The sequence below is a fragment of the Pinus tabuliformis genome, chromosome 9 (assembly GCF_031772625.1).
Source record: "Pinus tabuliformis cultivar Carrire ecotype Pingquan chromosome 9, CPIR1, whole genome shotgun sequence".
NCBI classification, from domain to species: domain Eukaryota; kingdom Viridiplantae; phylum Streptophyta; class Pinopsida; order Pinales; family Pinaceae; genus Pinus; species Pinus tabuliformis.
In genome coordinates, this window is record NC_142307.1 from 70,633,245 (window position 1) to 70,660,028 (window position 26,784).

At 40.1% G+C, this 26,784-nt stretch overlaps 1 protein-coding gene across 1 annotated transcript in view; it reads left to right on the plus strand.

Moving 5' to 3' along the window:
- LOC149147153 (protein THALLO-like) overlaps window positions 1-26,784 on the plus strand; it is a 202,524-nt gene that overhangs the window by 143,418 nt on the left and 32,322 nt on the right. Inside the window, 6 exon segments of the mRNA XM_089445003.1 lie at window positions 1,950-2,034; window positions 2,177-2,356; window positions 2,550-2,726; window positions 2,832-2,915; window positions 3,053-3,207; window positions 3,363-3,513. Of these exon segments, the coding sequence (XP_089301129.1) occupies window positions 1,950-2,034; window positions 2,177-2,356; window positions 2,550-2,726; window positions 2,832-2,915; window positions 3,053-3,207; window positions 3,363-3,513 (832 nt within the window).

Genomic DNA, 26,784 nt, shown 5'->3' on the forward strand with positions numbered 1-26,784 from the left:
GTTGGGGATTGCGACAGAGGAACAACACCGGTTGGTTGGCAATCGTAGGGGCCGATGGGTTTGGTGGTGGACCACGTCAACGAAGGATGGAGAAGCGAAGGTCACAGAAAACGCTGAATGTGCTAACAAGTAATACGACGACAACACGGATTGTATGGGCAGTGTGGCGAAAGCAGAATGTGATGGCGTGGAATGTGTATACAATGAGATGGAAGGTCGACGCGACAGAGAATAAGAAAACAACGGCAACAGAAGGAAACGGATGGCAGCGGATCAATAGAGTTCGAGGAACGAACTCGCTCTGATACCAGATGAAGCAAAGAACCTTAAGATACGCAGAATTTTATATATATAAATATTTTATTAAGAGATGAAATTACAGATGATGATTGATTACAATGGGGTTCCTGGCTTATATACCGCCATGGACACCCTTTGGGAAAGGGCATGATCTTATGATCGTGCCCTTTCGTTTGGCTAAACCTAAATTTAAATAATAAACCTAAAATTAACTAATTTTTTACATAACAGAGACCCTGCCATATATAGTATGCCTAAAAATAGGCATCGCTAAAAATAGAAAACTGCCCACATGTCCACAATATTATACTCATCAGACTCAGATTTGCTTGGTCTAATCCAAATATGCTGTCAGCAGTAGCACTGCCATGCAAAGACTGCAAAAAAAAATCTCTGATCTTGACAAAATCACCCTCATTGGACTCTCTTTTTAGTGGGGAGTCCGAATACATAACCAGATCTAACATGTGACCACTGCGAAAAATAGAAATGTCTCAGATGCCCATGAAACCATACTCATTGGATTCATCTTTCAGTAAGGAATCTGAATTTGCGACAGAATTGACATGCAAAGTACTGCTAAAAATAGAAAGTGCTTGCATGTTGTCTGTAACTAGCAAGTGCTCGCATGTTGTCTATAAGTAGTTAATTGGATTCAAAATCTCGCAAGGATTCCAAATATACCATTATTTCTGACATGTGAGTCTTTGGACCAAACCTGCTAAAAATAGAAAGTACCATGTATGTCACCCTGAGAAGTTTCATTGGAATTATGAGTTCTTAAGGAGTCCGAATATGTAATCAATACCACCATGTAAGCCTTGGAAGTTGGAACCCTGTCTCCTAAAATGTCAGGGAATCTGTGCAAAAACTGTGTCCAAATAACCATAACATCACTGAATCCATCCTGCAACTAGTCTCGCTGGGAACCAACTCCCAGCCTAAACAAAACTGTATCTGCATTATCTCTGAACGTCCAGCCTGATGATATGTGCTGGTCATTAACCCTCCAGATTTGCAAGGAGGTCAAATTGAAGGATTAACACGATCTAAGAAATCTTGAAAATATGCAAACAACTCAGAAAGATGCTATCATGATGATAAAAATTAAGATAACATGAGTATGACATGCTGCATTATCTAGTTAAACAAAAAGGTAAACCTTGGGGCAACTTTATGTTTCTAGGATTAAATTGTCTTCTGTATGTATGGTATATCTCCTGTGGCAGTTTGTTATCATGACCAAAACAGGTAAACGTAAACACCTTAGAAAAGAAATTGTAGGATGGAAGAGGCTTGATATGTGAGTTAGACCAGATGTTAACATGCTAAAGGGCAGAATTAGTGAGTGCCTTTAGGTAAAGTCATCTTGATTTATTGAAGGGTGATAATGAAATTTCATCAGAACACCGTTTCCCGCCAATCCCTAAAATTGACTTTGAAGTCTAAGAAAGCTTCCCATTATCAATTCAATCTTTGTCATCTGCACCTGCAGATTTAGACAGTGAGTTGCAAGTTCTTGAGTTTCTGTTTTTTGATCCTCTAGGTCTTTCTGCCTTTATTCTTCTCAATTAAAGAGGTCAGTGTAGCTGGAGTGGCATTTCTATTACTTGCTTCATTGTGATCTCGAACTTCAACTTCTTTTGTAGTGATGCTCCAGAGTTAGTGGGACTGCTATCAGAATTTAAGGATGGACTTGATAACCTGAAAATTGTTCAGGTTCTACTGCAGAAGGTAAGAATGAGATAAGAAAGGTTGGCAAGAACTTTTCATGTTAGATAGCACTATAGTTGCAGATGTAATTGACATTGAATACTGTTAATTTTCTTTTGGTGTTGTTTCATCAGCCTTTTATTGAGATTCTTGTGTGGTGAAGGTGAAAGGTAACAAAAATGTAACCAAAGAAGGCATGAACTATCTGGAGGTGAAGCAGCTGCTGTTGCTGTGCTATTGCCAATCCATTGTTTTCTACTTACTTTTAAAAGCAGAAGGCCGTTCTGTCCGAGATCATCCTGTGATTGCTCGTCTTGTGGAGATACGAGATTTCTTGGATAAGGTTTTAAAAGAGCCCTAGCATATTTGCTATGAACATGTTTGATCAACATTGAGAACTGTTAAACTATTTATGTTGAATATCCAATTTGATGCCTATAACTTCTAAATTCAGAAGTGTGCTTTTGGCATTGTGAAAGTTATTTTTTTGTGTTATAGGTGTTTTCTTTGACTCTAGCGCAATTTTCATTGAACAGGTTCGGCCCATTGACAACAGACTTGAGAATCAGTTTGAAAGAATACTCAAGGAAGACAACACTGATTCAATTGAGGGTGCTCCAGCAAAATCTTCTGTGGACTTTATCTCAGCTGAGGATTTTATGTCAGAATTCAAGACAAGTGTGGTTAAAGCCAAGTCAGATCAGTCTGTGCAGGTAGTTTCACTGATTATATTCTATTTGTTCTCTTTCTAAGTTTATTGTATTCAGTGTGGACAAGTCTTCTCGATATAATGACTTCTTAAGGTGTTGTAAATGCAGGATGGTGAAGATAGAAATAAATCATTGACAGGTTCAGCCCTGGATGTTAATAATGTGGAAAAATTGATCAATGAGGATAAGGAGGTATGTCAGAGGGATTTGGTTAATTGTTTTGAACTTGTAAAAAACAGTTAACTTTTGGCACTGGGCATTGTTGTTTGGTGGCAGATTCTATAGTATTTATAATTTTACAATGACTTACCTATTGTAAATTTGTACAGGCAAAAGAAATGGTTGGAGCTGAAAGTAAAGAAATGCTCAAAGAAAGAGCAAAGCTTGAAGCTTACATGAAGCAATTGACAGATGGGATTAGTCAAGTTGTCCATGGAAAACCTGAAAGGAAGAATCTCAAGCATCTTAAACGTTCAAGAAATGGGTGGGGTTACTTGATCATCTGATACCTGGGGATTGTTGTATTCAATATTTCTTTATACATTTAAATTAGGTCATTTCTTTTGCATCTGGAGTGTTTCCAACTTGCAAGGATGATGGCAGATGGTTTATCTCATAGGGCATCTTCTTTTTCAACAGGCTTCTTGAGACGTTAGAAGATTTTGATGATGATGTTGCTGATTTGTCAACTTTGAAAGGGGCTAAGTCAAGAGATGTTGATAGCTTGCAGCAGCCAAGGAAGCTTTCACAACTAATTACAGAAGCGGGAAGAAATGCAAAAAAACCAAAGGTATGCCTTTTTACTGAAGCAAATTGTTTCTGGCTCGAAGTTTCTTCTTTTAAGTATATTTTTTTCAAATAAGTAGTCTACTTGTCATGTTATCATGATCATAGTCAGAATACTTTGTATTGTTTGTCATGATAAATTGTCTCAGTTCAGGCACCGTGTCTTAGTCTGAATTCTTGTGTAGATCGTATCAAATATAGGATAAAATTGTAAAAAATGAACAACAATAAAAATAAAAAATGCTATCACGAACATGGAAACTGCAAGGATAGATTACAAGTTTGAGTTGGGACATGAGGTTATGAGTTTTGATCTATGGACTTGGTTAATGACTATGAGGTTCGATGAGGTTCGTCGAACCTCAAAATCTTTTCAAGGTTTGGCAAAATTTGAACCTCAAGATTGAAGTTCGATGAACCTTGTGACATAGCCTTGAAGATCCATGTGCTAAAGGTTTGGTGGTTCATCCCCACTATATTACTGGCTGGCTTAGAGATATTTTATTTGGCTAAAATTTAAATCTCTGCTTAATATATAAATGTGCTTTTTTTAATAGGTGTCTTAAATTCGTGAAAATAAATATTGAATGATATAGAAAGAAAGAAAGAAATTATTTTAATGTCCACGAGGCTAAAGATAGCCTATGGGACAGATTGCTTCTTCATCTGCTTGATGTATTCGGCCCTTTTTCTGTGAAGCTTCACAATAAATACTCCCAGCTTCTCGACAAACCCCTCGCTAAATATATTATCCCAAGAGCTAGCTGCCAGCATATCTGCATAACTTTCCCTGTTGTCTTTGAAGGCCTCACATTTTAAAATGAAATGTTTTTCTGTTTCCACTTTTCCGAAAGAACAAAAAATGCATACCCTTTCCTCCCACACTTCCTTTGGCCTTTTCCAGTGCCCTGTTTCACAACAGAGTTGATGAGAATTAGTCCTTAACTGAGCAATAAGAATTTTGGCTCTCCAAGAAATATTGGCCTCTATGTATGCTTTTGGTTGATGATTATGAGTGGGATTAAACACTTCAATATAGTAATTTTTCTTTCTTCCTAGCTCCTTATCCCTAGTACGTTTGTGGAACTTTTCCATAACAAAAGCTTTTATCTCTTTGTTGTTTATGGGAAACGCGTTCAAGCAAATACCCCATTTACTAAACCATTTGTTATTTTGCTACATCCAAGTTTTTTTGCTCTTGCACAATCTATCATTGAAGACAACCTTAGGCCATCTACTCTCTTCCATTTGCTCAATTTTTTTTAAATACCTTATGACTCGCACCATAGCAATTGCTTGAATAGGAGCAGTCCCTGTTTCACTTAACAAAATATCTTAAGGAACTGCACTTTTAATATTAAATTTGTTTGTAATCAAACACTTCTAAATTTTCTCAATTTGTTTCCGTTGCATGTCGGAGGTACTGCTAGCCCACAGTTCACAACCATAGAGAATCACCAGAATCACTAGAAGCCCAAAAAGAGTTTGAGTGGTCTTCCAGTCCCATAACTCTGCCTCTCTGCACCTATTTTGAAAAGCATAAAATGCTTTCCAACCCCCCAAAGTTCTTTTCTTTCTACAACAATTCCAGCGTAGATTTTTGTTTAAGTCAATCCCGAGGTATTTGTAATCCGCAACTTCTTCCAGAATGTTGCCTTCAAAGTAGAAATTATGCTGGTTATGTTTTCTTTTCTTAGAGAAGGCCACTACTTTCGTTTTGCTGATATTAACTTGCATCCCCACACTTCTACAAAAATTCTCAAGGGATAGTAAGTGCTCTTGCAAACCAAGAGCCGATTTAGCAATCAGAATAAGGTCATCTACATACAAAAGAAGCCTTATAACAAACTTGCACAAATAGATACGTTCACCCCCTTGCGAATTTAACGACTCCTCAAGCTTGTCGATATATAAACCAAAAAGGGTAGGAGACAGTGGGCAAGCTTGCTTGACCCCGATATCACTTCTAAAACTTTCAGAAATGCCTGCTGAAGTTCTAATTTTGACTTTCACATCTTGAAAGTAACTCTAGTCATAGATTTAAGATTGGCGACAGGATTAATGCTATCTAAATATACTATCTTTTGAACCTTGATGAAATGCGTGTGTTTCCAATTGGTACTCTTTGATTTATGTTGAATTATTCTCAGGATTTCAAACTTGGGTTAATTTTTACCATTTATATATAAAAGCAATTTTCACTATCAATTTTTGTAGAGATACATATTCTTTCCTTGATTGCTATAAAATTTCTTGTTTCCTTCGAGTATGTTTAATGGTTATTGCTTGTCAATGTAAATGCTTTTATTATGTAAAAATCCACACATTGCAAGGTTTTTGGAATAAGGTAATCATACAAATTGGATTGATATTGGTGAAATGCAAGTTCAGTGTCGTCTCTAAAAGAGATGACTTTCCCTGCAACTCTTGCCAATCTTGCTTGTGAGTGTGGAACAAATTATGTACATGGTATCACAGGAACCCATTTCAAGTAGACAGGATTATAGATGATTGTTTTGAATTTGTTTATTGTACCTTTTCCACTAGTTTGAAAAGATACAAGTATCTGGTTGCTCTCCATCTCAAAATGATATATCAATAGATGAGCATGTCAAGCATAGCTATAGCTAAACTGATCTTGGATTGAAGAAGTCTAGTATGATTCCTTGAGGGCCTACTCAATACAAGATTTCTGTTCTTTTCTCTTGTAAATGAGATGATATTGTTAAAAATACCTTACAACAAAATTGTTTATATAAAGCACACGGTGACTGCAAAATCAGATCGATAACCAAACTCTTTTTGCAGAATTAGAAGCTGACCAACTTGTATTATGTAACAACCCTTTTGAAGCAATGCTCCACCAAGTTTTGGGGACTAGAGAGTGCAGGAGTAGGGAGACAGACATTGGGTATGTGTGGAAGCTTCACCAAATTTTGGGGAATTTGGGGGTGTATCTGTGTTAAATTTTCTTAACCCAGCAAACCAGTGATCAGTTCTGAGCAGATTTATGTCTACTGAATAAAAGCACCTGCTAGGGTATTAACCAAAATATATTCAGTGAAAGCAAAATTTACCGATCTCAATCACAAAAATGACACACAGATTCTACCCAATTATAGTTATTCATTAAGTTCTGAACTTACTTGGAGTCCATTCCTTGGAAAATGGGCCAACTAAGGAATTACATACAACACTGGACCTGATCCAGCTGATCAAGCCCTTCTTGGCTGATTTAGATCTCCTTGCTGCCCCCTTCGTCAAACACAACACACTTAAAGTATCACACTCTTCACTGAGATGCCTCTCTTAGTCTTGCACTGTTGTATGGTGTCTTCTCCTTGTCCGTAGCTTCACTTTTATTACTTTACATTGAGCTAAATCCTTAACACTAATCTCCAAAGTGATTGACGGCCTAGATTAGATCTTGCCTCACTTGAAATCAAGGGCTTAAGATTAAAAGTCAAAACGTAATCACTAAAGTAAATTGCTTTACTTTTCCAAAGTTTCTTTAGCTAAATTAGAAAACATAATTAATAATGTGCTTTTCCTAAGTTTAAACTTAGGCTAAGTTACATATGCAACTTGCTCACACTTGAGCAAGTGTCCTAAGGATACTTTGGGCAACTTTGTTAGTTTTTGTAGCATCGGATGTGTTCTAGCCACGAGATTTGGTGGAGAGACTAGAATACATGTATTTTCCAATACCCAGAAATCGTTAATGGAATTCCACCTAGAGACGACTTAATTAGATTTATTAGTCAGTTTTTAATATTTTCTAAGTCTAAACTTAGGAAATATGATTAATTAATAAAAGTTAATTAAGTTATGGTGTGAATGTTCTAGAAATTCACACGGATTGATTTCAACTTAATCTTAGCCATCGATTAAGATCTAATCTTGGTCGGTGAAGACTCAACAGAGGATTATAAGAAGAAGTCAAGGGGCTTGGAGAAGACACACCAAATCAGTTGAACATTTGATTCTGCTGAGAAATCGATCTCCAGACTAGCAGCATTTAGTTGTCGGAGGTGATTCAGTGAGATCGAAGCAGTGAGATGGCTAGAGATAGTGAGGCTGGAGGAAGCTTTTCGAGTTTTGTCGAGTACATTACAGAGAGGCAACACAAAACCCTCTTGGGGAGATTTCCGTTTTGCTGGGGAGAAGGAGAAATTTTGAGCCAGAAGCTAGGCAGAGGGTTTGAAGGCAAAGAGTATCAATTTCCTAGACAACAACTGACGAGACAGTGAGAGGAGACACAATTCTGAGCTTGTGGGACATAGTAACTGTGTAGGCTAACGTAGTGACTGCGTAGAGGGGGCAAGGAGCAACTCAATTCGAGCTGAGGTCAGTGTATGATCGCTTGTGGAGTGAGAAATTTTTGTCACTAGTTATTATTGCCAGTTATTTCTTTGTTTGGATTGCCAGTTTAAGCATCCATAGATTTTACTCAGTTTTCACTACTGCATAATATTAAAACCCTCAGCTGCTGCACTGGTTTTCCCAAGTTGGGTTTTTCCATGGACTTAGTCCAAAAATAACGGTGTATTTTGTGTGTGAAGGTTGCAGTGTATTTAATTCGATATTTGTCGTAGCACATAGCAAGTAAATTGTTTAATTGAATTCACAATTAGAAGAATTAACATCAGTTGCTGCAATAGGATTCAGGGTTAGTAGAATTTTCACATGGTATCAGAGCGTAGATTGTAAGCCGGAGAGCTCGGTAGTAGAAGGGAAGAGGAATTTCATAGCTTTGCGTAAGCAGTACTTCGAAACCCTCAGAGGAGGCGTAGTTTCTTGGCCAGGAGGGTCAATTTCTTGAGGAAAAAATGATTTCTCTGAGAGAGAGACAGAGAAATTGGAGTTCTCCAGTTCGAGGATTACTAGAGGCAGAAGGAACAGCTAGTATTTTTCTTGCAGCGCAGATCTCTAGGTGGACACAGTATTTTGCAGCAGTTGCTAGTGCAAAATAACGTCAGGAGGAAGAAAGAGCACACACTGAGGGAAATTTTCCTCAAGAGACTTATAGCTTCAAAAGTTCAATTTTCTTTTGCAGATCAGTAGTCGTTGTAAGCAGATCTACTCGCTCCAATAGGAAGTGCGTAGAGCCTAGCAATTGCTGAGTAAACGAGAAGAGGAGGATTTCGTCGTGTCGCTCCAATAGGATAGTTTGGACGGTGCTTCCAACTGTGTCATTTGGAAGGCAAGGATGTTTTTCCTTCTGGATGAATATGGCCTGAAGCCATTCATAGATGCAGTGGTAGCTATCCCCACGGATGTAGTTTAGCTGAAGGAATACAAAATGGAGATGGCGAGGGCAAAGAGGTTGATTCTTGACGGTGTTCGAGATCACATTGTATCACACATAGCAAGCCAGGGAACGACCAAGGAGATGTGGGATACACTTTCCACGCTATACCAAGGCACTTTCGAGTAGCGGAAGATGTACTTGGAGGAAAAGCTGAGATGCACCAGGATGCAGAAGGGGGAATGCATAGACCCCTATCTCACTAGGATTCAGGAGATCTAGGATCATCTGTCAGCAATTGGAGTAGTACCTCAAGCCACAAAACTAGTATGATTGACACTCAACAATGTCTCCGAGGAGTGGCAGGTAGTCGTCCAAAGCATTTTGGGCAGAGAAACCTTGCCAAAGTGGGTTGATTTGCAGCAGGAGGAGTTGAGGTTAGACTTAGTGAAGAGCTCCATCAGTCGCAGTAGCGGCGGGTCGAAGCAGGTGAAGGAGGAGGAGAATGTCACCCTCGCATCGAAGGGTCCCAATCAGGGATAGGGGGAGCAACAAAAGAAGGACCTGTCAAAGGTAAAGTGCTTCAGATGTGGTGAGCTTGGTCACTACAACACCTAGTGTCCTCTCAGGAAGAAGGACAAGGAGGAGAAGCAGGACCGGGCAATAGCTCATGCTGAGATTGATAGGCTCTCCTTTAGGCTGGAGGAAGACTACCCCATGTTTGTTGACACACCCCAGGAGTAAAGTGGGGTGACTTGGTATTGTAGCCTCATAGTGCTACAAATGGGTAGGATTCTTAAGTAGGTCCACCTCTTGAATCAGAACCTTGCTACGGGAGCCCACAATATTTCACTATCAGGATGGATCAGCGGCAGTAGATGCAGTCAGATGCCAGAGTGGCAGATGCAGAGTCTATTTGCATGTCAAATGCTGGGGAGCGCAGTGCAGTTGGCACAGTGCAGAGTCAGTAGCAACGCATATACTTGCAACAATTAGAGACTCAGGTGACAAATGTATCATACTGATCACAATTGATTCAGTATTTTGGATGCTTTTTAGTTACAAATGTTGCAGCTGCAACAACAATAGATGGAGAGGGAGTTGTAGTGCAGATGCAGTGTTGGCAGCAGTTCAATCAACAACAACACAGATGCAACACATATCAGAGTTGAGCAGTGGTTTGTGGAGAGGCTAAAGCACAAGAGTTCTCCATAACCCATAAGTCGTTTTTGGAAATTTCACCTAGAAGTGTCTCAATTAGATTATTAGCCTATTTTAAAATATTTCCCAGTGAGGCAGTGCACAGGACTGCGTAGGAAACTTCAAAGGGCAATTCGATTTACCCGTGGGAAAAATCAATTCAGCTTCCAGAGGTCAGGAAAGTCTTCTAGAAGGTCGGAGAATCATTTCCAGTAGCAGAGACAAGCATAACGACTTGATTAGAGGCAGTTTCGAGCTAGATGTCAAATGGTATGCGCAAGCACTGCATAGAGGCTTGTGCAAAGGGTCAAGGGGGACGAGTTTCTGAGGCTGAGTTGTGCTGGGGTTGTTGAAATATGTAACTAGGTTTGGTCTTCATAATGACATGTGTAATCACGATTTTTATGTATATAATGAACAGAGAAAAATAAATTTATTATTGTAATTTTAGGTCAAGCTCCCATTATGAGCTCCTAGGGCTTGTCATTGAGTCAACAAGTCAAGAAAGTCATTGTCATGTATGAAAGACCCTTCTTGGGCATGTTACATATTGTAAAGTAAATTATTTGAGTCAATATTAGAGCCAAAAGACCCTCCAAGACCTTGTCTATGTGCTACAATCAATTCAACTCTCCAAAGAAGCAAATCGACCTATCAAGAAGACATGTCGGCCTAGGATCAATGACAAGTCGACCTACTTGCATGGGTGAGAAGCCTATAAATAGGAGGACTCAACCTCATTCAAGGATCATCTAAGAAGCATCAACAAGTTCGATCAAGGCAAAGAAGAAGACAAGAAAAAGCGAGGAAGAGGAGGTGAACCCAGCAGAAGAAATCGAAAGTTTGGATCTGTTTTTGGGCTGAAATCTCTCACACGTGCAAGGTAAAATTAGGGCATCCATTTGTTGCAGGAAGACCAAATTGCAGACCTCAAGGAAGCCGAAATCTAGCATGTGAAAGATCTCTCTTGCAAGCCGAAGTTACAAGATGACAAGTCCAAGGCAAGCGAAAGAGAAATTCTCGCCAATCTTCCCTAGTTTGATCACACGTGCAAAAATTGCAAAAGGTCGAAAGTTGTAGGTAGAAGAGGCCAAAACTGTAGTCAACGTTGCAGGTTCGAATTGTTGGTCAAAGGTGAAGTAAAAGCAGCTAAAAGAGAGCAAGTAAAAGCAACTAAAACACTTCAAGGAGATAATTTGACTTGGTCTTGGAGGAGTCTAGGTCTGTGAAAATTCCTACAACTGAAATCCTGTTGCAGCAATTGGTATTATTTTTCCTAACTGATAAATTAATTGTTCAATTTATTGCTACGACAACATCGAAATAAACACATTGCAACCTTCACAAATAAAAATCGTGGAAATAAAATAGCGCTGGAACTGCTAGCACACAAATAAAAATTAACATCGTTGTTTTTGGACAAGAGTCCCTGAAAAACCCAATACGGGAAATACGGTCCAACAAATGAGTGTTTTATTATTTTGCAACAGTGAAATTCTGAGTACAATCTATGGATGCCCAACTAGCAATCCAATCAGCAAGTATCTGACATAAATAATTAGAGAGAAAAATTCTCTCACCCCACAAGCAATCCCGACACTGGCTTCTATAGAAAACTGTTCGTCCAAACCCCAACGTAAGCCCTTCTGCGTTGCCTCTCACACGTGTGGCTCGAATCTGCCTTTGAGCAAGCCGTCTAGCTTGCCTTTGTTGTTGGAAGTGAATCTCTGACACTTTGGAAGACTTTCCCAGCCTCTGGAAATTGAATCGACCTCCTCCTCAGCTAAATCAAACTGCTCTGCTTTAGCCACTGAGTAGTCCCTATGCCGCTTCAGCGTGGATCACTTCTGTCACTTGTTGCTGCCTCTCCAGATCTGGAAAACTCCCTTCGGATCTTTGTCTTTGCTCCTCATTGACCTTTCTTCGACCTTTGTCTCTTTGGCAACTGCTGCTGCTCTCTCGAAATCAATTTGCTAAGAAAATTGAAGTACATAAGTGTCTTCTCCTGTGCCCATCGACTTCTTCTTATAATCCTCTGTTGGGACTCCAACGGCCAAGATTAAATCTTAATCAGTGGCTAGGATCATCTTGAAGTCGATCCGTGTGAGTTTCTAGATGAGTCTCACCTTGACTTAACTAATTTTGATTAACTAACGGAAATATTTAAATATTGGTTAATAATCTTATTAAGTCATCTTTAGGTGGAATTTCTAGAAACGATTTCTGGGTCTTGGAGATCTTATGCATTCTAGTCTCTCCACCAAATTTCATGGCTAGAACACATCCGATGCTACAAAAACTAACAAGCTCAAGGGTCTAGGTCATGGAATTCGTCAATTGAAGATTCTATAAGAAGAAGAATTCTTGTGGCTTTTCCTCTCAGAGTGGAGAGTTTTTGGCCCTAGCTGATCACCTACATCTTGTGTCCAATTGTCTCATTGATTATATTGTTGGTCGCTGTTTGATGATAGAGAACACAATAATAATCAAGTTGAAGAAGAACTTAAGCAAGATAAGTAAAATACATCACAAGCAATTATAAAAAAAAAAAAGCAAAGAGAAATCACCTATACTTGCCGCCCCTAGATTTCTCAACAGGGGTTGCTCGTGGAGAAAGGGAAATTCCCTCAGATAATTTCGGCCAAATTTTCTTGCTGCAGATTGCCAGTTTTCGACATCTAGACTGTACTCAAATTATTTCACCACTGCTTAATAAATAAAACCCTTAGCTGCTGAACCGGTTTTCCCAAGTTGGGTTTTTCCGGGGACTTTAGTCCAAAAATAACTGTCATATTTTGTGTATGTGTGTGCCAGTATTTTATCAGTTTCCAACTTATCTTTTGCAAAATTTAATTTGTAAAAATTGTAGTTGTGAATTATTCGTTGTTTGTGTGGGCAAATAAATTGTTAATTAATTTAGAGTTAGAAGAATAGTTTCCAGTTACTGCAATAGTTGAAAATTTCACAGGGAAGTCGTGCTCTCTCTCCAAGAATAAATTACTTTGACTTGGACTTGGATCTTTGGCTTCGACACATTTAACTTCAACCTGAAAGATGACAAATGAAGAACAATAAATTAGAGATTCAACTCATAACACCTCTTCTAGCTCAAATCTTTAGAATTTTTTTCTCCTTTGAATTCCCACAGTGAAATTTAAATGATTTCACTCTCTTGAACAAACTAGGGTGTCTAGTTTCAACATCGAAGCTAGCTATGGCGGCTAGGATTTCCAAACCCTAAGCTTCTCCTTCAAAACTCTCTCCAAGAGCTCTTTCTCCAAAACTCAAATGCACGAATGAGGAGAGACTCGCTCATTTCCCTTTTTATAAATCACTTACCTTTTCCCTCCAATTAAATATTAAAAGCACTTTTCCTTTCTTTATTTAATAAAGTGACTTTTATAAACTATTTAAAGTCACTTTTAATACCAGAGAATGCTTAATTTGCCTCTGTGGTCACATTGGCCACTCAAAGCCCCTTTTCATCATCCCGCCTTGTAGATTTTTCGCCCCGATTCCAACGAGCTATACGCTAAGGTGTTTCTCCAAGTAATTTGCCCGAAATAACACATTAAGCATAACTAATTAAAATATGCCCGTTAATAACTCTGATTTAGAGATCGTTGGAATGCAACAGAACCAAGAGTAAACCATACATAATTGATCTTGATGATGAAATACGGTAAGTGATCCTAGTCGGACCCATAAAACTACTCTAAAGCCCTTCGGGCCTGTTACTGCTCAAACTAGTAGGTGTCCTAAGAGGGGATCTTATAGAGCAACTACTAGGTTAAGGGAAACAATGGAGCGATAGCCCACTATCACCTTAGCTAAGGCTCCCTGCTCTTTACAGAGTTTCACCAGTGGGAGGAGTCCCAATATGTGAGGAATCACTAGAATATATATATATATATACATATATATATATATATATATATATATATATATATTCAATGATAAGATAAGGAAGTGATTCTTAAGCCTATTCGCAAGAGAGACTCAATTAATTGGGTTGCTTGCTTTAGAAGCAAGGTGATTGGCTCTCTAGGAAGGGCTAAGAGGGCTTTTGAGGATAAGGTTTGGGAGTATGCTTTTTTAAGGAAGCCCCTAGTCTCAAAGGCCTTATGAATGCTTGACTTCTAAGTGATCTTTGTGGAATTGGAGTCAACAAGTTGTGGCACCACAAAGGGCCGAGTGCACCCGAAATTAGGTCAAGGATATGGAGTTGATTAATCAAGGATGTACTTGACCTAATTAGGGAAAGGAAAGGGATCAAAGAAATAATGTTCCTTTGATGATTTGATGCTATGATCCCAATGAGGTCGCTAACCAATTGGAAACCAAGAGTAATAATTGATCTTCGAGCTAGGGCCTGAAATATCTCAAGATCCCACTGTCGGAATTTCGTGAAATTTGGAGGGCTCCTTGAGGACACACCAGCGTAGTTGTGGGCAAGAGATCAAATTCTTTTGATGGCTAAATCATGAGAAAAGTGATGCCCTAGGTGACCTATGGAGGCTAGACCTAGAAAAAGAGGGGAAGGTGAGAGGAATTCTCTTTGAAAATGATCACCTATGGAAGGATCAATGCCTTATCCTTAGGGAAGATGGAGTCAAGATGAAATTTGTGATTTAGAGGAACTACACCCAATCAAGGAGCCTTCTAGACAACTTCGCATGGCAATTAGGGCATGGGAACAACTGCTAGAAGAATTTATACTTCAATTTGCAATAATTGATGACTTATCAAGATGTGTTCAATAGAAACAATCTCTAGGAACATTCACCCTTTCACACATGATACATGAGATGATGCAATGCTGTAAAAGACTCAATTTCCACAATTTTGCGTAAGAAAAGCAGTAAATTTCAGATCTAGTATAGTGAAAATCCCAACAACATCAATGTATTAAAGTAAATAACAAGAATAGACATGAAAATATTACTTACATGTGTAAAGAGTATATCCAATCACCAAATTATGCCAATAATGAAGTTCCAAGAAAAGAGAGAGATATCCAGACATTAAAATTCATCCATTACATCGAAAATCCTCCTCCAAAAGGGATAGCAAAAATCTCACAAGAGGATGATTTCTGTGATCCCCTTCCTTTCCCTAATTAAGTCAAGTAAATCCTTGATTGATCAACTCCATATCCTTGACCTAATTTTGGGTCCATTTGGCCCTTTGTGGTCCCGCAACTTGTTGACTCCTGTTAGCGCTTGAAATTTCACCTCAGGCTGAGAAAGGTAAACCTCAAGGCTACATCAAACCATTCAGCCTCGTAGCTAGCCCTACGGGGCAGGAGAAGGCTCTCTCCGATCAATCTCAGTATATCTTCAATGGGATGAGATGACCAACAAGGTAACACTGATATTAGGCTAGTAAACTGATGAAAAAGGTTGATTTAGGGTTTTTTGGGTTTTTGGTGGCAAATTGAGGAATTGCAATTTTGGGTGCGGGGATTTGACACAGTTTCTGCAGGGGGTTCCTTGGGGCGAGGTAGGAAACAGTATTGATGCCTTCAAGTGAGATGGATGATCAGGAATGAAAGATGAGGAGCTAAAGAGAGCAAACAATGACTTTGAATTCCCTTTAGACAGTAGAAAACATTGAAATTAAACAAATTTAAAAGCAGAGCATGGCTAGTATGAATTCATACTTTAACACTTCATTTGTTTAATGTGCAGCAGTAAAGAAAGGAAATGAATCACATAACAAAGCTTACAATAACATTGAGAAACACACCATCAACACATGAGTCCACAAGAATCCCAAAGATGACTGCAAAACCCTGGTCTTCCTTAGCCAAAAATTACAGAGATACAGTGAAAATATACAATGATAGCTTCTCCCTCAAGAGTCCAACCATGAAAATGAGCAAGAAAGTACATAATATAGATGATCTAACCTCTTTCCCTGCCTCCATGGGTCGAGCTCACTATCCTAGGAGCTGTTTGAACCACTTCTAAACTAAGCACTACAAAATAGGCAGTCAAAACAACTTGCCTCTATAAACTTGGAAACCAGTTCATACATTCAATTTTTACCCTTTACATGAAAAAATCTTCTAGAAGTGTTAAACAAGAGTGAAAGTATCCAAAAAGTGTCACAATTACATCCAAGAGGACCATCATTAACCTCAGAAAGTCGAAAAGAGTCAAATCTGCATTTTCTGGGCTGAACTGGTCAAATCTGGCAAAATCTGCTCAACGGGTCGCGCACTTTGGAGCTCTGTTTGGGGCACTTCCAGGTGTCAGAATTGGGTGCAGGATAGCTCGTTGGAAAGGTCTGTGAGTCTACTTTCCAACTCAACTGGAATTTTTGAATTTGGAGGTCATTTGCCCAGTCAAAACTCAATTCTCCCAAGATTGCTTTCTGCAACTCAAAAAAGGGGCAGAAAGTCAAATTTTGCATGTATTTTGACCTTCTGGAGGCCCAAAACCCCATAAAAACTCAAGTCCATCCATGGGCATATGTAACTTTGCATAACAAATCGGGAAATGCTGAGTTTTTGTGAAAAGGAGTTGCCATGACAAAGGGTCTCACCGGGGGTGAGACCCGTTGAGGAGCCAAAACCTGTAAATTTCCAAAAAATGCCAAAATTACCCAAAATTCTCAAATTTTTTTGGGATTTGTGCTGTGGCTGAGCTAGTGAGTGCCATGATCTTTGAGGGATGCCTCAGCCAAGATACGAAGTGGATTGGTCTTCTTCCTCCGCCTAAGAGCCTCGACAACCTCTTTTGGAACATTTTCATTTTGGCCTTGCATACATGCATCCTTGCCCAATAGTGATTCTTCATGTTTCTCAGCAGCTTTTTATCTTGGTTGGCCTTAGCCAACTGCCTCTCCAAGTGGGCATTCTCCTGAATGAGCATAGACTCTCGGTCAGCAGGCAATGGATCACCGGGTCTTCTACGGTTCAAGACTCGATCGCTACGAATCCTCCATAGCTCATCAAGTGCTTTCTCCTCCTCCAATTGTTTGTTCCGCTGCTCCAGGTAAGTGATAGTCCATTGGGCACCCTCAAGTCTCCTCTGCAAAACATCATTTTCAGCCCTGAGATGCTGAATGATTTCCTTCGCCTCTTGGCTAGGAGAACTGGCCTCAAGATCAATCACCGGACCCTCATGAATCATGGGCTCTTTGCCCCTTTGTAGTACCTGTGCTGGTGAAGAAAGCGAGGCCCCTTCCACCTGATGTGGAGATAACACTCGCTGAGCTGAAGATGAAGGCGAGACCCCTTCCACCTGCTGTGGAGATAGTACTCGCCTAGCTGCTGCAAATAAGGCCCTCGGGCCTTTCTGATATGTGAGCTGAGGTGAAGAAACAACATGTCTAGTGACCGGAATATCAGGCTGCTGAGACGGTCCACCCTCCTCATGAATGATCTCGGGATGTGGCTGGGGTGGTGCTGTGAAAAACTCACGGGAGATGAACTCCTCCCATGAGATGCCCTGCTGAGTCCACTGATGTGAGACTATGAGCTGAATCAAACCATAATGACATAAACTCCTGTACTGCTGGGCCGGGGTCTTCTTCTGCAACATGGGCACCATCCTCTGAATGTTATGAAAGAAAAAGACCGGGATGTTCATCATCCTCACTCGGGTGAAATGCATCAAAAGGCGAATGTGATATGAGTACACCTGTGAAAATCTGCCCTCACAGGTAAAATAATGCATAATAAGCCTCATGATGGGAGCATACTCGCTCCGGAGAAATCTGAATGGAAAAACACCCGCCAAATGTCTCACGAATGGTGGCCGGACATAGGGCTCAAAGTGAACAAAATCTAGCAACCTGCGCTTAGGCCACACCTCACCAACATTCGGTATCCCTGTAGCCTGTGAGATCACCTCGGGTGTCAATGTAAAGTTCACCCCTGCCAGAGTGACATGTCCATCATGGAGGTGTAAAACAAACAAGCGGGCCAACTCTCTATGGTGCTGAATCCGGGAAATCCTCTCACAGAAATCATAACAAGACATATACTGAAAACAAGTCACTGCCATGGGACAAGCCTGTAATTCTGCCAAAGAGGTGGGCTCCTCTCGCTTATGATGTCCACCCTTACCACCCTTACGAGGCCTCCTCTGTACCTCAACCTCTGTAGATGATGAATGGTCATCACTTTGCCCATAAGTTTCGGTTTCTGACATGGTTTAGGAGCAAAGTGGACAAATTGAATTGCTGTCTCTGCCTGCAAAAAGTGCTGAAATCTATGCTGTTTCAAGGGGAAAAAGACATGAGGGAAATGTTAGGGGAGGGATCTTTAACAAGGAATGGGAATATATAAATGTAACAGGGAATCTTTAAGGGAAATTTTGCAAATCATTATGCATATAGGAAGACATATTTGTAATTGGGAAATCATTTGCAAAGATCATTACATATGGGAAAAAACTTGTATGAAAGTGAACATGGGAATATGCATACATGTATTAATAGGGGAAGTAGGGAAACCATAGACAAAACCTGCTGATATATTCATCAACATTTTCTTTTGTTTTCACATGAATTTTTACACATGTATATGGTAGAGGGAAATTAGGATTTTGTATGCTTTGGGAAAGGGGTAGGGTTTACATTTTTAATGGCTAGGGATGGGGAAAGATTTGCATTTCATTTATAAGATAAAATGGGAAAAGAGATGAACATATAAATGTGAGTGATAGGGAAAGGAAGGAAGCCAACCCAAGGGAAAAATAACTTGAAACAACACAAACCCTAGCACAATTTGGTCATGAACATTGCAGCCATATAATGTCCTTTTACTTGCAAAATTTTGATCATAAAAGCATGCCCATGACATCGCCCATGACATCCACCATTCATAACAGCAATTAATCCATGTTTAGAGCACCTACCTCGAGCAAATTTGGTGATTTGGAAGAAGATTAGGGAAATTTCCTTGAAGTTTGCAGCCAAGCGGTTCAACGGGTCGCGCAGGCCGCCCAACGGGTCGCGCACCTCTCTCGACAGGTCGCGCCCCTCTCAGCTGCCCAAAATTGCTGTAATTTTGCTCCTTTCTCTCAATCACTCTCTCTATCTCTCTTGCAAGCGTTAGAATGCACAATGAGAGTGAAAGGAGGGAATTTGGGCTTTTATAAGTCTCATTTGAAAAAATTTCATTTACAAACCCACTTCCTAATGTTTTTCTTTTGACACTTTATAACACTGATTTTTGGTTTCCTTTATCCTGAATTTGACTCATTGAGTGCTTTGACTTGATTCTTTTTGCAGGTAGATCATCTGAGGGACTTTGGCAAGGGGACCAGGGTTACTGCTGCCTTTTTGAAGACTTTTTGGAATTTCATTCTTTTTACAAAAATTTAACATGACCTTGGCTTTAAAAACAGAGTTTTTAAATCCAAGGTTAAAAATGAACTGTACATGATGAAAATATCAAAGAAACATGTTTACAATCCTCCCTCTGGCTTGCTGGGCACTCAAGGACTTTCAAAGACATGACCTTGCAGAGATAAATGACCAAAACCCTAGACCTAGGACCTTTGACCTCAAGACAAAACAAGACAAGCTTGAAAGAGCTTAATGACTGATATGACCTGATCCAGCAAAACCAAGAGGGGTATAAATAAACCAGCTCCTCCATCAGGGTTATGGCATGCCTAACGGGATGCAAAATTTGACACTGATGAGACACCTACGAATGCAAATGCAAAGAGCTTTGATCACTGATGGAGGGCTTCACGACCGACACTAACATTGGCTCCAATGGGGATGGTAGCTCCTTGGAGGTACCAAGAACCTTAGACCTCTGGGAGAGTAGACCAGTGCCTTACAATTATTGGGCAATGGAGTCAAAAACTCACGCTGAAATGCATGACTGAAAACAGAGGACTTGACAACATAAATTGACTCTCACTCAACTAAAAACTCACTCGATACTTGAACACAACCGACAAACTGGAAATGATGCTCAAAGTGGAGCTTATTCATCACAACCTACTCTAATAGTTTCATTCATCACCTGATCAAGTGAAATGAAACAACCAATGCAACCAAGTAAGTATACCATCTGCTGTTTGAATTCTCCACAAGTGCTCACTTATGAACAACAAGAGAGAACTGCTGAAAGGCAACTCCCATGACAACTTAGAAACAGATCCGTTGAAAGATATGAATTCTCTATCCACCTCCAAAAACACTGCATAAGGATCATGAAATTCAAGCACACTGGAACTTAGCTCATCCAATGGATTACTTCTCTTTCCTTCATACCATGAATGCAAATTGTGATCTGAGCCTTGTGACGAGACCTCTGCTGAAAATGACAAAGAAACTGACTTCCGGATCAAGCTTGTATCAATACACGTTTCAAGCTCACATATAGACAATGGAGATAGATTTTGACTACACACCTCATCCAAAACATCAGCTATTGGATCATGAAAAACTTGAAAAGACTGTTGCAATCCCATTTCTATTGGTCCCATTGTGATTACATTATTGCCTACATGCTGCTCATCTTGTTCTTGAGAGATTTTACAAGAATTCTGCCTTATAAACTGAAATGCTTCGAAACAAAAGGGTATAAAATCTTCCTGCATCATCAAATCAGGTATTTCGGCTGCCACACCTTCATCTGTAATCTGCCTTTCAATTTCATTTGGTGGCTGCAAATCTGATGCTACAGGCTGCTCAAGAATTTTGTTATCTGTCTCATCCTCAACATTAAATGATTTACTATGCAATCTACCCTTCAAAAACTGAATTGATTCAAAACAAAATGGTACAGAGTCACCTTGAATCATTAAATCATGTGTGTGCACTTCCAAGTCTGCAGCTGCATCTTGACAATCAATGGCTTTCGAAGGTTGCAAATCTGAATATGAGAAGTCTTGAACAAAAGTTTCATTGCCCTCAAGATAGTCTAGATCAAGACTTATTGACAGCTGATTTCTGATTACATGGAAGTTGTCTCTGATGAACTGACATGAATCAAAACAAAAAGGTAAAGATCCTTCACTTACTTCAAACTTTGCTACACTTTCCTCGGCAATGTCATAGCTGATATGTGATGGCTGAACATTGTTTTCGAGCTGCTGAAAATGAACTTCCTCCCACAAACTAGCTGCTGATTTGTCTGTAAGATTAGCTTCTTTTTGGAGAACATAATCCTCATCATACTGATCAAACCGAGGCAAATCATCACTATAAAACACATCATCAAGCATGCATGTCATATCAATAGATCTCTCTTCTCCAAGGTGATCTACAAAACAATCATTATTAGATCTATGACAACTAGGGTAAGAAACAAAATGCTTTGAATCAACAACTTGTTCTTCTTCAATCAGCGAGCCATGAGCTTGAACATCATAAGCATTCCTTGCGGTGATCTTGTCCATCATATCTTCTACTGCACTTACCAAAATGTCAAGCTTCACCTCTAGAGATTTTGATTCTTCCGGATCTATGTTCTTCATCTCTTTTTCTTTCAACCTTGCCCTTCGGATCAGTAGATGAGCCTCTACATTTACTGCACTATTTTTCATCTCGTGAAGTGTTGCAATATCCCTTTCTCTCAGCTGAAACTCAATCTCCGGATCAAAGGCACCCGGATAGTGCAAGAGAGCAGATCTAGGAGGAGGCCTTATATCAACTGGCATCGAATAATAAACTTGATTAAATCTGGCTGAAAACTGTTGTACTGTCTCCCCTGGCATTCTTTTCAGCTGGTTATACTCTTCTACAATCAAGAAAAGGTTCTGCCCGATCATCCACCTGTCGAGAAAAACTTTGACAAACTGCTGGAAATCTGAAATGCTTGCATCAGGCAGGGCTTTGAACCAACTCTTCACTTTGGCTTGCAAAGAAAGAGCAAAAAGCCTAATACTGACATCTTCTTCATCAACTTCAAAAAGATCTAGAAAATTCTCAAAATTCTGCACATGTTGCTCAGCGTTGACATTCTTACATTCACCATCAAACCTCGGCAAGTATAGATCATAGTTTTTGGGGAAAGCATGAAGAACAGAAGGTAAAACAAGAGGTTTATACCGATTTGGAATTTTACAAGGTATAGGGGTATGTACAACAGGTATAGAATCAGTCTTGGTCGCTTGAGGTTCATCAGTTTGAAGATGGTCATCACAAAATTTGGAAAAAGGATCTTGATCAATCTCAAAGGCACACAAATCTTTGGTATTCACAATCTTCAAAGGGAAAGAATCAACTGCAGGCCGAGGATCTTTTCTCAAGCATAGTATACTTTGCAAAGCCTTCTTGACATTCTTGGGAAAAGAGAAGAAATAATTTATGACAAAGAACAAAATGTCTTGGATGAAATTCCAACTTGAGTACCTGATCTTGCCATATTCTCCTTTCATGTTTCTGCTGGTCGGGATCATCCTCCAGTGGAGTCTTTAGATCTGATCTCAAAACTGATTTAGAGTCGCCAAGTGAATGATTTCAGCCTTGCAAGTGTCTGATCATTGTTCACCATCAACAATCAGATCTGAACTTGATACATGTACTGGGGTAAAATGCAAATGAAGTGCTGTATTCACAAGCTCACGGAGATTGACTGAAGCAGCGTTTATCTACTAACGCTGATGTAAAATAAGAGCGTTTTCGAAGGCTATCTAGCGTAACTTCAGGCTCCGTCTAAGACTTATGAAATAACACGTCAATGAGCAAAGGATTAGATGTTCTCCCCAGTATGGTCGCCAGTATGTTAGCGCTTGAAATTTCACCTCAGGCTGACAAAAGGTAAACCTCAAGGCTACATCAAACCATTCAGCTTCGTAGCTAGCCCTACGGGGCAGGAGAAGGCTCTCTCCGGTCAATCTCGGTATATCTTCAATGGGATGAGATGACCAACAAGGTAACACTGATATTAGGCTAGTAAACTGATGAAAAAGGTTGATTTAGGGTTTTTTGGGTTTTTGGTGGCAAATTGAGGAATTGCAATTTTGGGTGCGGGGATTTGACACAGTTTCTGCAGGGGGTTCCTTGGGGCGAGGTAGGAAACAATATTGATGCCTTAAAGTGAGATGGATGATCAGGAATGAAAGATGAGGAGCTAAAGAGAGCAAACAATGACTTTGAATTCCCTTTAGACAGTAGAAAACATTGAAAATAAACAAATTTAAAAGCAGAGCATGGCTAGCATGAATTCATACTTTAACACTTCATTTGTTTAATGTGCAGCAGTAAAGAAAGGAAATGAATCACATAACAAAGCTTACAATAACATTGAGAAACACACCATCAACACATGAGTCCACAAGAATCCCAAAGATGACTGCAAAACCCTGGTCTTCCTTAGCCAAAAATTACAGAGATACAGTGAAAATATACAATGATAGCTTCTCCCTCAAGAGTCCAACCATGAAAATGAGCAAGAAAGTACATAATATAGATGATCTAACCTCTTTCCCTGCCTCCATGGGTCGAGCTCACTATCCTAGGAGCTGTTTGAACCACTTTTAAACTAAGCACTACAAAATAGGCAGTCAAAACAACTTGCCTCTATAAACTTGGAAACCAGTTCATACATTTAATTTTTACCCTTTACATGAAAAAATCTTCTAGAAGTGTTAAACAAGAGTGAAAGTATCCAAAAAGTGTCACAATTACATCCAAGAGGACCATCATTAACCTCAGAAAGTCGAAAAGAGTCAAATCTGCATTTTCTGGGCTGAACTGGTCAAATCTGGCAAAATTTGCTCAACGGGTCGCGCCCCTTTTCTCAACGGGTCGTGCACTTTGGAGCTCTGTTTGGGGCACTTCCAGGTGTCAGAATTGGGTGCAGGATAGCTCGTTGGAAAGGTCTATGAGTCTACTTTCCAACCCAACTAGAATTTTTGAATTTGGAGGTCATTTGCTCAGTCAAAACTCAATTCTCCCAAGACTGCTTTCTGCAACTAAAAAAATGGGCAGAAAGTCAAATTTTGCATGTATTTTGACCTTCTGGAGGCCCAAAACCCCATAAAAACTCAAGTCCATCCATGGGCATATGTAACTTTGCATAACAAATCGGGAAATGCTGAGTTTTTGTGAAAAGGAGTTGCCATGACAAAGGGTCTCACCGGGGGTGAGACCCGTTGAGGAGCCAAAACCTGTAAATTTCCAAAAAATGCCAAAATTACCCAAAATTCTCAATTTTTTTTGGGATTTGTGCTATGGCTGAGCTAGTGAGTGCCATGATCTTTGAGGGATGCCTCAGCCAAGATACGAAGTGGATTGGTCTTCTTCCTCCGCCTAAGAGCCTCAGACAACCTCCTTTGGAACATTTTCATTTTGGCCTTGCATACATGCATCCTTGCCCAATAGTGATTCTTCATGTTTCTCAGCAGCTTTTTATCTTGGTTGGCCTTAGCCAACAACCTCTCCAAGTGGGCATTCTCCTGAATGAGCATAGACTCTCGGTCAGCAGGCAATGGATCACCGGGTCTTCTACGGTTCAAGACTCGATCGCTACGAATCCTCCATAGCTCATCAAGTGCTTTCTCCTCCTCCAATTGTTTGTTCCGCTGCTCCAGGTAAGTGATAGTCCATTTGGCACCCTCAAGTCTCCTCTGCAAAACATCATTTTCAGCCCTGAGATGCTGAATGATTTCCTTCGCCTCTTGGCTAGGAGAACTGGCCTCAAGATCAATCACCGGACCCTCATGAATCATGGGCTCTTTGCCCCTCTGTAGTACCTGTGCTGGTGAAGAAAGCGAGGCCCCTTCCACATGATGTGGAGATAACACTCGCTGAGCTGAAGATGAAAGCGAGACCCCTTCCACCTGCTGTGGAGATAGTACTCGCCTAGCTGCTGCAAATAAGGCCCTCGGGCCTTTCTGATATGTGAGCTGAGGTGAAGAAACAACATGTCTAGTGACTGGAATATCAGGCTGCTGAGACGGTCCACCCTCCTCATGAATGATCTCGGGATGTGGCTGGGGTGGTGCTGTGAAAAACTCACGGGAGATGAACTCCTCCCATGAGATGCCCTGCTGAGTCAACTGATGTGAGACTATGAGCTGAATCAAACCATAATGACATAAACTCCTGTACTGCTGGGCCGGGGTCTTCTTCTGCAACATGGGCACCATCCTCTGAATGTTATGAAAGAAAAAGACCGGGATGTTCATCATCCTCACTCGGGTGAAATGTATCAAAAGGCGAATGTGATATGAGTACACCTGTGAAAATCTGCCCTCACAGGTAAAATAATGCATAATAAGCCTCATGATGGGAGCATATTCGCTTCGGAGAAATCTGAATGGAAAAACACCCGCCAAATGTCTCACGAATGGTGGCCGGACATAAGGCTCAAAGTGAACAAAATCTAGCAACCTGCGCTTAGGCCACACCTCACCCACATTCGGTATCCCTGTAGCCTGTGAGATCACCTCGGGTGTCAATGTAAAGTTCACCCCTGCCAGAGTGACATGTCCATCATGGAGGTGTAAAACAAACAAGCGGGCCAATTCTCTATGGTGCTGAATCCGGGAAATCCTCTCACAGAAATCATAACAAGACATATACTGAAAACAAGTCACTGCCATGGGACAAGCCTATAATTCTGCCAAAGAGGTGGGCTCCTCTCGCTTATGATGTCCACCCTTACCACCCTTACGAGGCCTCCTCTGTACCTCAACCTCTGTAGATGATGAATGGTCATCACTTTGCTCATAAGTTTCAGTTTCTGACATGGTTTAGGAGCAAAGTGGACAAATTGAACTGCTGTCTCTGCCTGCAAAAAGTGCTGAAATCTATGCTGTTTCAAGGGGAAAAAGACATGAGGGAAATGTTAGGGGAGGGATCTTTAACAAGGAATGGGAATATATAAATGTAACAGGGAATCTTTAAGGGAAATTTTGCAAATCATTATGCATATAGGAAGACATTTGTAATTGGGAAATCATTTGCAAAGATCATTACATATGGGAAAAAACTTGTATGAAAGTGAACATGGGAATATGCATACATGTATTAATAGGGGAAGTAGGGAAACCATAGACAAAACCTGCTGATATATTCATCAACATTTTCTTTTGTTTTCACATGAATTTTTACACATGTATATGGTAGAGGGAAATTAGGATTTTGTATGCTTTGGGAAAGGGGTAGGGTTTACATTTTTAATGGCTAGGGATGGGGAAAGATTTGCATTTCATTTATAAGATAAAATGGGAAAAGAGATGAACATATAAATGTGAGTGATAGGGAAAGGAAGGAAGCCAACCCAAGGGAAAAATAACTTGAAACAACACAAACCCTAGCACAATTTGGTCATGAACATTGCAGCCATATAATGTCCTTTTACTTGCAAAATTTTGATCATAAAAGCATGCCCATGACATCGCCCATGACATCCACCATTCATAACAGCAATTAATCCATGTTTAGAGCACCTACCTCGAGCAAATTTGGTGATTTGGAAGAAGATTAGGGAAATTTCCTTGAAGTTTGCAGCCAAGCGGTTCAACGGGTCGCGCAGGCCGCCCAACGGGTCGCGCACCTCTCTCGACAGGTCGCGCCCCTCTCAGCTGCCCAAAATTGCTGTAATTTTGCTCCTTTCTCTCAATCACTCTCTTTATCTCTCTTGCAAGCGTTAGAATGCACAATGAGAGTGAAAGGAGGGAATTTGGGCTTTTATAAGTCTCATTTGAAAAAATTTCATTTACAAACCCACTTCCTAATGTTTTTCTTTTGACACTTTATAACACTGATTTTTGGTTTCCTTTATCCTGAATTTGACTCATTGAGTGCTTTGACTTGATTCTTTTTGCAGGTAGATCATCTGAGGGACTTTGGCAAGGGGACCAGGGTTACTGCTGCCTTTTTGAAGACTTTTTGGAATTT